General features: G+C 41.3%; 1 protein-coding gene across 1 annotated transcript in view; it reads left to right on the top strand.

The window, feature by feature from the left end:
• The window catches only part of RALGAPA2 (Ral GTPase activating protein catalytic alpha subunit 2), a 270,837-nt gene that overhangs the window by 166,191 nt on the left and 89,268 nt on the right, over positions 1-15,378 (top strand). Inside the window, exons 33-35 of the mRNA XM_006776151.2 lie at positions 1,881-2,004; positions 4,395-4,550; positions 11,351-11,509. Of these exons, the coding sequence (XP_006776214.1) occupies positions 1,881-2,004; positions 4,395-4,550; positions 11,351-11,509 (439 nt within the window). The remainder of the gene's footprint in view (positions 1-1,880; positions 2,005-4,394; positions 4,551-11,350; positions 11,510-15,378) is intronic.

The raw sequence follows: 15,378 nt of genomic DNA, 5'->3' as shown, positions 1-15,378 counted from the left end.
ATTCTTTATTTCAGTCAGTGTATGCTTAATTTCTAGTTGGTTCTTTATCACAACATTGAGGGTCTCATTAGTTTTCTTGAGGATCTCACTATATTTATTGGCGGTCTCACCAGTCTTTTCAAGGGCCTTACTAAGTTTATCGGCGGCTTCTAGACAGTTCTTGAGAGACCTTAAAAGTGTGGTTTTGAACTCTATATCCTCCATTTCTGTCCTGTTTCTTTGTCTCCGCGTTTTTTATGCTTTCTTGGTGCATCCCCGTGTGGTCTTTGTGTGCAGTCTTGTTGTAGTTAAGCCTTGATTGTTGTAGGTAATACTGGGGGGGATTTGACCTCCAGGCCAACTGGCTGTGAGAATCCTAACTGTTCATTTTTGTATACAAAAAATGGTAACAGGTTCTTTGCTTATATATTGAAATAACAAGTTTTTGTCATTTTTTAAATTTTGTAATTTTCATTGTTGCTTATTACATGTAAACTATGGGGGAAATGAATAAGGTATCTGGATAAATAGAAGAGTAATTTCCTCACCCATTTATTTATATGACTTTTTGGTTGAGTTCCAATTCATTCTGCTCATTAGTAAAAAACAACACACACAAAACAACAACTTCAGAAGGAAATACTTGCAAATATATTAAAATATGATCCCCAAATTTCACCAGTATGGATGTCTAACCAGATTACAATGTTGAGATATTAAACAGTTAGACAATAGAAACATTTCATATTGTTTAAGCATTTGATAATTTTTTCTATGAGATTTTTTAGAATATAATGCAAAAATAAGGAGAGGAATGGAACTATTCTGGAAGTGGTAATCCAAATTTTAAGAAGGTAGGAACTAGAGTGCCTTGGATGATGAGAGAGTGGAGTGAACAATACTTGATTAAAGTTCTGTTTCAATGAAAAACATCTTCATCTCTAAACTATCTCTGAATTGCTTGGAATAGGTCCAGTTATTTTGATACTTTTCACAAATTACACACGTATTTCAGTGTGTAATTTATAGAAATTGGTCACTAATACATTTAAATATACCATCATATCTTTGGTCAGTTCACCAGAAATTTAACTGGACATCTAGTATGTGCTAAGGACTGTACTAAATGTACAAAAGGTAAAAAGGAGGGGATCCTTTCCTCAATGTGCATATTATGTTTAAGGATTTAATAGCAATGTGCCCAAAATCCATCATGGAAGATATGGCCAAAGAGGTTTTGCTAGATAGTTATAAACCCTACTAAGCGCCCTCAGGTTAGTCAGAGCACAGAGTGGGTATATACCCTCACAAAGAAATATCTAAGTTTGCTCTGCTTAGAAAAAGTTTGTTTCTCATAAAGTCTTGTGAGGCATGTTCTATAGTTCCAATTATGGAACTACCCAATATCCTCAGCTGGAAGTGCAGAAAGTGAAATATGGGTGGTAACATGGATCTATTCACAGTTGATATCTGTTTAAAATACTTTCAAAGATATGACGGTGGAGCGAGCGTCTGTGATGTCCGCGTAGGGTTTCTCTGACGTTTCAAATGGAGAACTTGTCAAGTAGTGTGTTGTAACATGCTGTTAAGTATATCATCTGTCTTGAGAGAGTGATCTCAAGAATCAGACTGCCCTGCTTCAATTCCCCATCTCCTGCTTGGTATGTGTGCTTTTTAAAAACTTTCTGTGCTTCCACCGACCAACCTCTACGAGGGAGGTGACGATGATAATACTTGTCTCAGTAGGGTTGTTGCAAAGAGTAAATGAGATCATATGTGGAACCTTCTTAGAATAGTGACTGGCCCCTAGTAAGTTCTCAGTAGGAGTTATGCTGGTGGTAGTTGTAAAATAAGATTTGATATCTAAAAATTCTCACTTCTTTAAATTTAAATTTTTATAGCCGTGAAACGCATAAAATTGCAGTGTTTTACATTGCTGAAGGTCAAGAAGACAAGTGTTCAATCCTCTCCAATGAAAAAGGAAGCCAAGCATATGAAGACTTTGTTGCTGGACTTGGATGGGAGGTAATTAATTTCATTCAGTAGGTATTTATTGACCAGCATTATTTAAAGATGTATATAAACTAGACATTGATTGTACATGTCAGTGTTGGTGAACCTATGACATGCGTGTCAGAAGTGACACACAAACTCATTTTTTTGGTTGATTTTTCTTTGTTAAATGGCATTTAAATATATAAAATAAATAGCAAAAATATAAGTCTTTGTTTACTATGGTTGCAAATATCAAAAAATTTCTATATGTGACACGACACCAGAGTTAAGTTAGGGTTTTTCAAAATGCTGACATGCCGAGCTCAAAAGGTTCGCCATCACTGGTATATAGTTTTACAAGAATGTAATGAATTTGACATCTTCTATGAGTTGGTTTTCAGTACTTTATACATGAACTTTTGTTTCCCTTAACTTTCCTCTTAATATTATTTCATTTGTTCTTTATCAGAGCTGCATAGTCAGATCAGCTCAGATCACCTAACCATAGACAGTTTGTGGTAAGAGAAGACCATAGAGAATGGAAAAGAAATCAGTAACTTGATGGGTGAACAGACAAAGAGTTGGATGAAGTCAAATGTTGGAATGAAAATAGAATATAGTAACCATGATGGTTTAGCTATCCAACCTATTTCTTTAGGGTAGATCCCAGGATGATTAACAATGAAAATTTTGTTTGTGCTTTTCTAAATAATACTCTAACAGACAGACATATGTACATTTATATAAATCTGTGCATACATTTATGTTGGGAGACAGGGCTAGTGGGTCTCCTACTTGGGGACCACACAGTCAGACACCCAGTGACAGCAAAGTGACTCCTACTGCAGCGTCAAACTACTCAGTCTCAGCCCATCTCCAACTCTATCTCACCCAGGAGGATCATCCCAGCGCAACTCAAGTTGGGTGCAGGCAGCCATCCCCTCTGCAGGACCAGCTTTAACAGGGCAGAGCCTCGGGGACTTGGTAGAACAGATCATAAGAGTACCCTCTTGGGCATGGTGCCTCTGAGCCTGCGGGAAGGGGCCAAGCATTTCATCCTGGTCCCAGACAATAGCTTCTGGGGCAACACACTTCAAATGTTAGAGCAGCACACCCTTCCCATTGCAGAACTGAGCTTAGCTGGGCAAACCGGTGGTGGTGGTCGGGGGGGCACTACTTCTTTCCCTTCCCAGGATAGTGCAGGCCGATTCCAGGCAACATCTTCCTTGGGAGACATTCTGAAAATCCCGGCTTTGCTAGGCACTCTGATCCCCCTTGCGGGACTGAACTCAGCAGGGTGGGGCCCCAGAGTGGCCAGGCAGTCCCAGTGATTCAACAGGTGGGTGCCGAGCCCCACTGACGGTGTGATGTAGGTGGGAAAGTGGTCTCCCAAAGCTACACAGTTCAGTCACTGTCTGAGTCTCCACCAAGAGCTTCTCCAGAAAAAGAGCACCCATAGGTCCCCACTGGGTGCAGCCAGCAGACCCCACTGTAGTACCCAAGCACAGCGGAATAGTGTTGCCAGTACCTGGAGGATGGGGCAGTAACAATAGGAGCGCTTCACCCTGGGAGAGTGGCCTCTGGGTCTCTAGCAAACTCGTTTCTCTCCCAGGTGGACTGAATCCCCACTGGTTTTCACCTCCAGATGCTATTTACTGTTTATGCGGCCTTCTCTTCCCATCTCTGTTGCTCTGACTTAGGGATCCCTGCATGGGGTTGAGACCCCTTGTTCTTGGCAGGAGGGAGTTTTGCAGTCAGGATATCACTCCGGCTTCTCAGCCACCACACAAGGTGCAGAGGGCCATCCTTTCCACATCTCTGCCCTTCTTACCAGACTCTATGTGGCATCTTCTGTAAATCCTTGGTTATAATATTTCAGTTCGGCTAGCGTGCTGGGAGCAGGAGAATGTAGCTTCCACCTACTCTCCAGCCATCTTAGAATCTGAAACAACACTTTAAAAGACCGTTTAGCAATGACTTAAATTTTGAGCCATCTGTACCCATTGACTCAGTATCCTAGAGAAACACTGCTTTGCTCCTCTGGTTTGACCTTCAGAAAACTCCATAAAACCATCAATAGGGAAACGTGTGTGTGTGTGTGTGTGTGTGTGTATGTGTGTGTGTATACCACTAGCGGTACACACACACACATGCATACACATACACAGTCAGAGAAACAAAGCTAGACAAATATGCACCAAACTCTCGATAATTATTTTCTTAAAGTTGGTAAGATTATGGAACACTCTTATTGTTAATGTTTCTTTAATATTTAATTTTGTCTGACTTTGTATTACACTTGTTTTCATTAGAAAACTATAGAAATGAACATAATTTTTTTAAAATGCAATTTCCTTCTTAGTGAATAAGAAGAGCTAATATTTAAAACCTGTTTCTTTTTCCTCTGTGACCTGGGTCAGGTGGATCTCTCAACCCACTGTGGGTTCATGGGTGGACTTCAACGCAACGGCAGCACAGGACAGACCGCCCCTTACTATGCTACCTCGACTGTGGAAGTGATTTTCCACGTTTCCACTCGGATGCCATCAGACTCAGATGATTCACTCACCAAAAAGGTAAGGACCCGGGGTGCAGGTGGGCTCTCTTGGTACTGAACAAAGGCCATGGATAGCATGCACTGAGACCAGCTAACTCTGGATGCGGCCTCGGTGTCCCTCTTCTCTAACTACAGCTGTAGTTAACCTGAAATATTCAGCATGGCACAAAGTAGATCAAGAAATAAGTGAAAAGCAATCAATCGTTTAAGTCTTAAATCCTGCGATTACGATTTAGGAAGAATCTTTAATGTTATTACTTTTGGATATTTCCTTACATGCCTGATAACTGACAGAAAGTGACAGTGTTGACCTCTCCTGTTGGCAAAGGTCATAAGATGTAATGACCCTGAACCAGTGGAGCCCTGAGAAAGCCAGCGCCTCTCGGGCCAGCTGTGTGGCAGGTGGCAGTGGCTGTGAAGATGGGAAGTGCAGCACAGCTGGCCAGGTGTCCCACCTTCCGCGCTCTCCTTGGTTCCCCTTCAAGTTGGCCCTGTGGGCAGTTTTCTCTAGATTCAAAGGAAACCTTCCCACCCTCGAGGCAGCTCCCCCAAGGGGACAGGCCTTGTGCTTTCCAATGGGCTGGATGTTCACCTCAGGGGGGCTTCTGTTAGAAGTGAGGAGCACCTGAATGGGGAGGAAGCCTGGAAATCTGACCCACTCCTGTGAGTTTCCCGATGGGAAGAACGTCCACTGGCCTGCTGGTGAGTGGCAGCACCTGGAATTCCTGCCTCACACACACTCTCTTCCTACAAGGAACTGAGGACAGCACCTGGTGGGTTGGAAAACGGGCCATTCAGATGCTGACTAAGGCTGGCCCTTGGGTTCTGGTGTATTTGTGATAGCCACGTCTGGAGATAGGCAGACCTGGGCTCAGGTTTATATCCAGTTACTTTACTAGCCTGTACCGCAGCTTCTTCGTCTATTAAATGACGTTTAAAATATAGTGTATGCCACACCGTTGTTGTGAAGTAAATGGATAAGGCCTGTAAAATTGCTTAGCACAGTGCCTGGTAAGATCTCTGACAGGAGCCCTCCTCATTGCCCATCAGCATAATTGATTCTTTTATTCCCCTGGTTTATTAGGCAGATGATTGATATTGGCCGATGGGCCTCCCTCCACCCGCTTGCTTTCCTTCCTCTGCGGTTCTGCTTTTTGACTGCTGTAGCCGCTGACTCTGGACCACGATCAGGGTGGCAGCAGTGAGTCTTCCCATGAGACCTCAGCACTCTGGTCTGGCACAATCACAGACAACTCTCATCGTGACCGAGTGTCTAAGATGCACAAAGCCTGATGGGCTTTCACTCCCTGCCACGTGCTAGCATGGCCTCCCATTGGTCGTGGGCTGGCTCCCACAGACACGGAGGAGCTGCCTCCACATCTTAGGTTTTGATGGCTGCCCCGGCTGTGGTGTTCTCAGTGAAGGGGACCCTGCCCTTGGTCGATTTCAGATGACCAAAACCCAGGTGGGGTTTACACATTCGTTCTCTTCTAAGTTCCTTGTAAATTGCTGCTATTCTGAAAATGTGTCACCATATTCTATGATTCATGACTGAGAACTGTTTTATTAAAAGATAGGCATATATAGAAAAATTTTTAAAATTGTTTTCTAAGTAAAGTAGGATTGTGTTTTTTGAGAAAAGACATGGTGTTTTCTTGATGATATGCCATGCGATAAATAATGTTCCAAAGCTTGGCCTGCCTGAAGGATTCCCTACTGTAATAATCAAAATTCAGCTGATACCTTTTGCAGCTCCAAGATTCGGCATCATTAGTGACACACTCTCTTCATCAGGATGTCTCACAGCTAGACTAAAAATCAGTCACAGGAACAGCAGCCCACCGTTTCTTATCTTATTCTGACTAAATTGTCCCTAACAGCTTAAAAATGAGCTGCAAAATTCTAAAGTGATGCATGGTCTCTTCTGCCCCTATCATGGGGGCGCTTTGTCAATTCTGCAATCCGGTTGCAACCCCATCCTGAACTCTTGATCCTTCACTGCTGAAATTTGTTAGCTCCAGCTAGATTAGATTTTTCACAGCTAATCTAACTGCTGTAGGGGTTTGCAGAGTGGGGACAGAGCTGTGCTATTGGATTTATCCAATTCATTTGACTCCAGGACTATAATTGCACTTATGTCTTACAAGGCTTTTATAGCCTCAGGCTGGCCAGCCGCATAAAAAACAAATTGGCAGTGATACAGTCGGAGTGAAAAGGGATGAAAGGCCCACATTATCAGTCTCCAGGCAGCACTGTTCTGGCAGGAAGTTTCTTGGTTAATTTACAAATAAAACTTAGATTTTAGGATGGGCACACTGTCAGCTGAACAATGGGGATGTCAGGCCTGACTGTTACTTAGTAAAAGTAGCAGTCGGGCCTGCTGAGGAGCAGGAATTCTTCAATCAAACAGACGACTCCTTCTGGAGCCAGCTGGCGCTGTAATGCAATTAGCTGAGAAAGGAGGTCAGCCTGTTAGGTGTGCACCATGACCAGTGTCACCAGCGCATGCTGCCTGGCAGCAGCAGGCAGAATGGCCCAGGCGGAGGGACTTTAAAACTCTGTCAGGACGAGAAGTGGCAGGAGGTGCACTTGATGTCTTAGGACTTAAGAATTGAGCATTTGCTTTGAGCCTGTTAAGCGCCTGTGCCTTCTGGAGCCTGCTGTGCAGTGGAAGCAGTCGCTGGCATAAACGACAGCTCCAGGACGAGACTCCTCTGTCCTCCAGATGACACACGAGTCCCATCAACTCGACTTGTGTGCACAGAACTTGCTGCTGATGAGTCTCTGATTTAAGGGCCTCTAATCAAAAATTTTCAAAACTCACAAAATATCTCTGTCATGAAATCCCCTTTAAATTAAACAACACTTTGAAGTTTCCAGAGTCTGTGTACTGACAATGCTGACAATAGGCCAGGTTAATTTATTCATTTTACCTGCTGATATTTTTTGTCGTGGGCAGAAGTGGGTGTGTTTCTGCTCTTTGCTCCAGATTTATCAGCCGATTGTTCCGGTGGCCTTCGCTCTCAGTTTTGCGAGTTAGTTAAACTGGGCTGTGCCCAGAGATCTGAGGCACGTGGCATTGAAAGCAGCTTGGAGATGATGAATGCTGTGTTATTACCACACAAAAGTGGCTCTTCCTTAGTTACAGAATCGCCACACTGGGAGGATGGGTCTGCTGGTGTGATGCTGTTCTCCCTTGCTATAGTTCTGAGAATACAGTAGCACACAGAATTAGGAGAGGCCTACTTGGATTATACAATTGAATAACCTAATTTAGGAAAAGGAGAGGAACTGCAAAATTTCAATAATCACTGTGTTACCTCCGAGCTAATGTCTTGCAACGTATGCTTCTGGATACACAAGAGAGGTCACACAGAAGGGGCTGGTGTTAGGTGGCAGCCCCACATTTCAAAGGCATTTTAGTAGGTGGGTTGATCCTGTTAAGATGTTTGTGCCAGCATTATATCAAGGGGCACAGCTCTCACAATTAATTACCTTCTTCTGGTCTAAATTCCTCCCAAAGTTTCAACTTGATACTATTCGTTTTTCCCCTGAAGACATGTCTTTATTGTGCTGCTGGCGATGCTAACTACCATGTTTTCACTCCAAAGGGATTGCATTTCGGGAGTGTGTTGTGAAGTCCTTGAATATTTTATGAAAAAGGAAAAAGATAAATTTTAGCCTCTAAGATGGAAATAGAGAAATAGAGATGTTCAGTGTTACTATGAGAACCTACTGTCTATGTAATAGGTTGCTTGCTACCCTTTTAGCTTTTATAGGTGTGGGGGCGGGGGAAGGAGAAAAAAATATAGTGAGTGATTTTGCATTTGGAAAGTTGTACATGCTATTAAGTTGTTCTGGATCATCGTGACTTGTGATCTGCACCCACAATTGCATTAGTCCCAGAGCCCATATTCAGACACAATGAAATCGTGCGCCCCTCGATATTGCTACAAAGGTACAGGTTCCATCTCTTTTTAAAAAAAAGAGTGAAGTATAAGAAAGCATTGTTACAAACCAACTTCCTTTGTAACCTTATAAATGGAAAGAAGGCCATGTTAGGGTCACTTTGGATTTTCCCTTTGTGGTCAAATAGTCTATAAAGAAAATGGTTTTTATACTAATATTAGAGGCTGGTGCACGAATTCATACACATATGGGGACTGGGCCTGCTGAGGGGAAGGGCTATGGGAGGTTGGCTGGCAGGCCCTACCCCCAATTGGGGTGGGCTGGCCGATGAGGGCAGGGCTGACCAGGGGGAGGGGCTGTGGGAGGTTGAGAGGGGCCAGTGCACGTCATAGCGACTGGTCATTCAGTCGTTCCAGTTGTTCCAGTCATTCCATCATTCCGACTGCTTGGCTTTTATATATATATATAGATGTTTTAACGTGTTTTCACTAAATAGTATTCCAAAGCATCCTTTTTTTATATATTTATACCAGTGATGGCGAACCTATGACACACATGGCAGAGGTGACACGCAAACTCATTTTTTTGGTTGATTTTTCTTTGTTAAATGGCATTTAAATATATAAAATAAATATCAAAAATACAAGTCTTTGTTTTACCAAGGTTGCAAATATCAAAAAAATTCTATATGTGACACGGCACCAGAGTTAAGTTAGAGTTTTTCAAAATGCTGACATGCTGAGTTCAAAAGGTTTGCCATCACTGCTCTACACTAATAAAAGGGTAATATGCAAATGGTCAGGACGCCCTCATGCATAACAACCAATCAGCATGAGCTGCATGCGCAGCAGATGTGGGTGGGCGGGGACTTGCAACATTGAAAACGGGGGCAGGGTCCAGCGGAGGCCTCCGCACACCTGCACCGGGGGTCCATAGGCCTCTGCGTGGCCCAGCCTGGGCGCGGGGCCCGGTGCAGGCCTCTGTGCTGCAACGCCTGGGGCTTCCCGTGGCTCTGCACGGTGTGGAAGTGGGACCCCTGGCTCCGGCCTACTTCTTTGGGGCAATCCATCGAGGAGCCCCAGATGGGTGGACAGGGCCTACCTCTTTGGGGTGATGGATCGCAGGGCTCCCACACTGCTACAGGGCACAGTCCAGGCTTCCCCCACCCCTTACCCCAGTGCATGAATTTTGTGCACCAGGCCACTAGTTTTAAGATAAAAATAAAACATTAACTTTGAGACAACATCTCTATTAAAGTGCCTCTGAATTTAGACACTTTTAGGCTTAATCTATTAAATAATATAGGAAGCAGAAATGCTTTTTTTGCAGTAGTTGACAGTGACCTGCAGTGTGAGAGGCCTGAAACCTCACATTTTTGGTAGGTCAGAGGGCCTTCACCAGTCAGCCTTAATGCTTTTAGCACTTTAACCTTTATGATCTGGTTTCTTTTGCCACACTTGAAGGCTTACTTAGATAATTTCCTACGCTGCTTTCTCCAGCCCAGGGCGTGAAGTCATCGTGCAGGGTTTTATCTCGGGTGTCCTTGCATCTGACAGAGCCTCGCTCTGGAAGAACTCACAAAGGCCCCTCGTTGGAGGCATGTGAAAGCCCCTCAGAAGGTCAGGAGTCTCTGACTTGCTTTTAAATTGTATGGCCTCTCTGTATATAAAATAATAAGTGGGTTAACCTATTTGAGCTATGACAGCACAAGTTGCTTTTGGCATAGACTTAGATAGCCATGAAAAGTAGAAATTGTGCTGAATTAGGAGCCCATCCCTGGTTTACAGGCCCGCTGTGCCACCCACTATTCATGCACCTTGAGTGGGTGGTACCTTCACCTTCCTGAGCCACATTGCCTCCCCACTAGGTAACATAAAAAATAAACAAAACAATGTGTGTGAGCAAACTTTCTATACAGTAAGGCACTCTTTAAATTCTAGGTACTAGTGTTCTTATTACATTTAAGTAATATTTATTAGTTTCTTAAAAATAATTTATATTAGTATATACTTCTTTGGGCAGGGGGCTTAATTTTTTTATTGTTCAAGTATTTCATATGTCTCCTTTTCCCTGATTGACCCCCTCCCTCCCACTCCCCCCCTCCTCAGGACAAGCTTCCATCATCCCAGTGTCCATGTCCATTGGTTATGCTAATGTGCATGCATACAAGTCCTTTGGCTGATCTCTTAACCCTGCCTCACCTCCCCACTATACATACTTCCTAAAGGTTTATCACAAGTCTAGTTTTTATGTATTTGGTAACAATTGTGTTATAATGGCTTATGTTCTCTTATATTCATATTAGAGGTCCGATACATGAAACTGGTGCAAGAGTAGGCCTTCCTTCCCCCGGCTGCCGGCACTGGCTTCCCTCTGGCACCTGGGACCTGGGCTGGCTTCCCTCCAGCTGCCAGCAGACACCTGGGACCCGGGCTTCCCTCGCAGCCCTGGCTTCGGCCGTAAGGACGTCCGATCTAATTAGCATATTACACTTTTATTATTATAGATTATAGATTTTTTTCTTAATAACCATTAAATTCTTATAAAGCTCTATCATAATATGGAATAAAAGACTCATGTTGTTGATTAGTTATAGACATGCTCAGCAATATAAAGCATGATGAGGCTTTGATGCAGGAGTGAAATTTAATTTTTAAAAATCCTTGAAAAGCTCTTTTCCCCATCCAGCCATAATGTTTGCATGTGAGCATCATCTTAGTACCAATATGTCTCATAGGTGAGCTGTGTTTTCATGCCCTTCCAAATCCTCATAGAGGACATTGGTGTTGCAGCCATTTTTGGTACTAAAATATTTTTGCATCTGAGTGTTATAATTCAATTTGTAAGCCACGACCCCTCATAAACTGCTTGTATTACTCTGATTAATAAAGAGCCAATTTTCCATTGCAGCTTCGTCACTTGGGGAATGACGAGGTCCACATCGTCTGGTCTGAACACTCCAGGGACTACCGCAGGGGCATTATCCCAACCGCCTTCGGAGACGTTTCAATCATTATTTACCCAATAAAGAATCACATGTTCTTTATCACGATAACCAAGAAACCAGAGGTACATTTTCACATTATTGACCGACTGTATTAACTGACTCATACAACGTTTGCCCTATGATTCACTGTTATTAAAAAACAATGATACAAATATGTTAAAGGGTACTTTTTTCCAAAGTGTTGAATGGCTTACACGTATCTGAATTATAGATGCTATAGGAATCAAGTCAGAATTGGGATTTTCAAAGAATCTTTCATCATGAGCACAGAATTCCATATATTATTTACTTAGCCTGATTTTTTTTAATGTTTTAAATGTATGATTTTAAAAATGTTTCAAATTTTGTAATTAAAAGAAAGTATACTTTTAAATTTGGGGCATATTGAATAATAATAAGAATTGAACAAACCCCATATCACATCTAGCCTTTGTGGATGGCTATGGTTGTAGAATTCACCCTCGCCTAATAGAGCCTGGCTAACTGTTGCTAATAGGGGGGTCAATCCTAAAGGATTATGGGTATGTCCAGGAAGAGGCTGGCCTTCTGTAGCATGTCCCAGGTGATGACTTTTAGCCATTGAAGCACCTGCCACAGAATCATTCAGCCATGCCATATGGTACTGATCATGGGAAAGGCTGGAACTATCCAATGGTTGTGTGCAATGTACTAAATTGGCTGCAGTTTTGTTTTTTGTTTTTTAATATATTTTATTGATTTTTTACAGAGAGAAAGGGAGAGGGATAGAGAGTTAGAAACTTCGATGAGAGAGAAGCATTGATCAGCTGCCTCCTGCACACCCCCTATTGGGGATGTGCCTGCAACTAAGGTACATGCCCTTGCCTGGAATCGAACCCGGGACCCTTCTATCCAGTGAGCCAAACCGGCTAGGGCATGGATGCAGTCTTGACCCTTGCCATGTCTTTAGTGGTACTTCAGCAGTGCTTTATATAGGGACTTGTATTTGTTTTGGAATTATTCATAGAAGGTTTTTTTTAAGTGTATTAATTAAACATTTAGTGTATTAAGTCAACTCCTCAAGAAAATGACTTGTACTTAAGCTTGATATTAAAAAAATAATCTTAAATTACATTCTAAATTATTATTCTAAAGGAGCTAAAGTTACCATTCTAAATACTCAGTGTTTTTAAGCTTTAAAATAATAGGTAACTGATATTTACTGGGGTATATAACGTAATCTAAACTGTTAAAGTCGGGATAATTAAGTGAGCTAAAAAATGAAAGGTGCTTCAAACAGTGCCTGGCCCAGAGTAAAAGCTATTTAACTATTAACTATTAGTGTTAGTTATTGTTATTATCATCATTATTATTATTATTGCTGTTACTATTTTTGTTATATGATAATAAAATAAATAATAATCCCTAAGCTTAACACAATTATTTCTCAGACTAGGTATAGGATGGGTCACGAATTCAGAAAAGTCCCCCTCTGGCTGGTGAGAAGCCTGACATAAAGGGAGCTTTCTTTTCTATTCAGGGAGCGAAGATGCCAAAAGTTTTTCATATTAAATATTTGTATTATCTTTGATTCAGGTTTCTGCATATGTGAAGTTTTCTCTTTATTTTTTTTATAAGAAAATGCTCTTAGTGCTAGTAACATTTATGTTTATCCATAAAGAGTACTTCAACTTTAAGAATTAAACTAAAAATTTTAGTATTAGACAATCAATAAATTTATTATCAAGTAACTTTCAAAACTGGAAAATGTGTTTCTTTAATATTTAGTACGGATTAATTGGTTATATTAGTTCATTTTCAACATGGCCCTCTAAAATGTCATTTAATGTTTTAAAAATGTTGCCTTTATTTCTATAATATATAAAGAACATGAAATATATTACACTTATAATGCATGAAAACAAGTAACATACCTTTTTAAAATTTTTAATGTATTTAAGTTTTAAAATTTGGTCATGAATTCTGGCAAGATGAATTGAGCAAATCACATTCTTAATATTTCAATTCAAAAAGCCTAAAGGGAAGAAGAGAATAATGGCCAACTGGAAATTTAGTGTTATCCCTACATTTAAAGTACAAACCATTACAATGTAATAAAATTAATCCAGACATTTCCAGGGCAAGTGTGGCTGACCTTTTGTTCACCAACCACTGACCCCAGGGTGAATGCAAGAGGCTTGTGGAGGGAAAGTCTGTTTGTTTGGCTTCAGTCCCTGGTATTTAAATTGCATTCCCTAATCAAATGAAAAGGCTGTCCTCTCTATCAGGTTACAGAATCCATGGCAACATTTGGCCTTTTATATCCATAATGTTAGCCTTTTTGTTTGCATCTAAGTAGAGACACCTGGAGCAATGTTAACATTAACCGATTTAGCATTAATAGCTTCATTATATAAGAATTTCTGATCAGATAGCTGTTACTTTTGTTATATTGCTTCAGCTTGTATTATTGTCATTTTTTATCTCCCTGCTTGGCAACCAGGCAATGATTTGCAAATTTTTTTTGTCTTGATTAATTAAGCAATATAATTATCAGTAACCGTGATGCAGTCTTTGCTCAACAAAGCTTCTGGAAGAAAACAATGGTCAGTCTGTTAGTGTGAATGCATTCCACGCGTCCCAGATGCATGAGGATATTATGGACAATGAGGGGAAAGGCCGCCTGTGAGCGAGGACAAAGGGTGCCACGCAGACTCGACACACTGCACATACCGCCAGGGACATGCTGCGGGCTCCCTGGGACACAGACGTCTCGTTAGATTACAGCTAGTCAGCAGAGATTAATTCTCAGCCATTTGGTGCAATAATTTACCCATTCCCTAGTCTTTTAACTTGGGCTCCTTACTATGAAAGTGAAGGCTTTGTGCTCAGAAGGTTTATTTATTTAACCTTGCCAACATTTAGGGATCTCCACCAAAAATCATTATTTTTGCTTAGAAATTGTAATGATGCAGCTGCTGAAAGTTGAGGAATATTCCTTTTGGGAGGATGTACAGATTTCAAAAATTCTAGGTAGAGTCAAAGCTATTCTTTCAGCACCTGTATATTTCTTCTGAATATAGTGTGACTCAGTGGCCTAAGTACCTTTATTTGACTGGTCTCTGGGAAGCCATACTTCTCTCTAAAAATAATTTTAATCCTTTTTTTAGGAGGAAAAGAAATCTCATCAGTACACAAAAGTCCTGCTCATTGGACAGAGTCATGCATATTCAAAATTGTACCCTCATTCATTCGGCCTCATTAATAGTGTATGTAATAATGTGGGGCTATTTGTAATACAAGCTCACAGACAGCATTGCTTTCAAGTCCTTTGAAATTTAACATATTTTGCTTTTTCATTCCATACACTTCCCTTAAATATACAAATTATGTGTCTGGCAGAATCCACCACCTCTTACAGAGCATTTTCGAAATGGTATGCTGAAGAAGTATGGGTGTGCTTACATTGAGCATATAAAACCCTCACGCATAAAAGGACCTACTCACTTCTTGAGCTTTTTATTAAAGTTTTTAAAGAAGAAATAAAAATCAGTGTGCTTAGCAGCATCATTTCACTGTGAAATTACTTTCAGAGTAAGTCCATCTCCACAAATATCGACACAGTAGTCTTTGTTTACAGAAAAGAAATGTGCTATTGTCAGACCTGTTTTTTTCTACTTTCATTACTAAGTCGGCAGTCGGGGAAGACTTGCATATGAGTGATTTAAAGGGCTTGTTAAAATGTCCAATTTGTTCTGCAGAAAGGTGATTCATAAAGCTCCCACATTGCAGTCAGTACCCGTATTGCTTTCCTTCTTCCAGTAAGTGTCAATAATATTGATGTTCAGAACACTTACTTTTATGAATTTGTGAAAGTAAGTTTTAGTGCTTTGGGGCATGTTTATCTCCAAGCACATTAGTGACTGTCTGGTGACTGTCTGACCAAAGGGTGGCATGCTGAGGCAGCCTAGCC

This window comes from Myotis davidii, unplaced genomic scaffold (genome assembly GCF_000327345.1).
Source record: "Myotis davidii unplaced genomic scaffold, ASM32734v1 scaffold608, whole genome shotgun sequence".
NCBI lineage: Eukaryota > Metazoa > Chordata > Mammalia > Chiroptera > Vespertilionidae > Myotis > Myotis davidii.
Note: the sequence above shows the minus strand (reverse complement) of the source record. Positions and strands in the feature narration are given on the sequence as shown.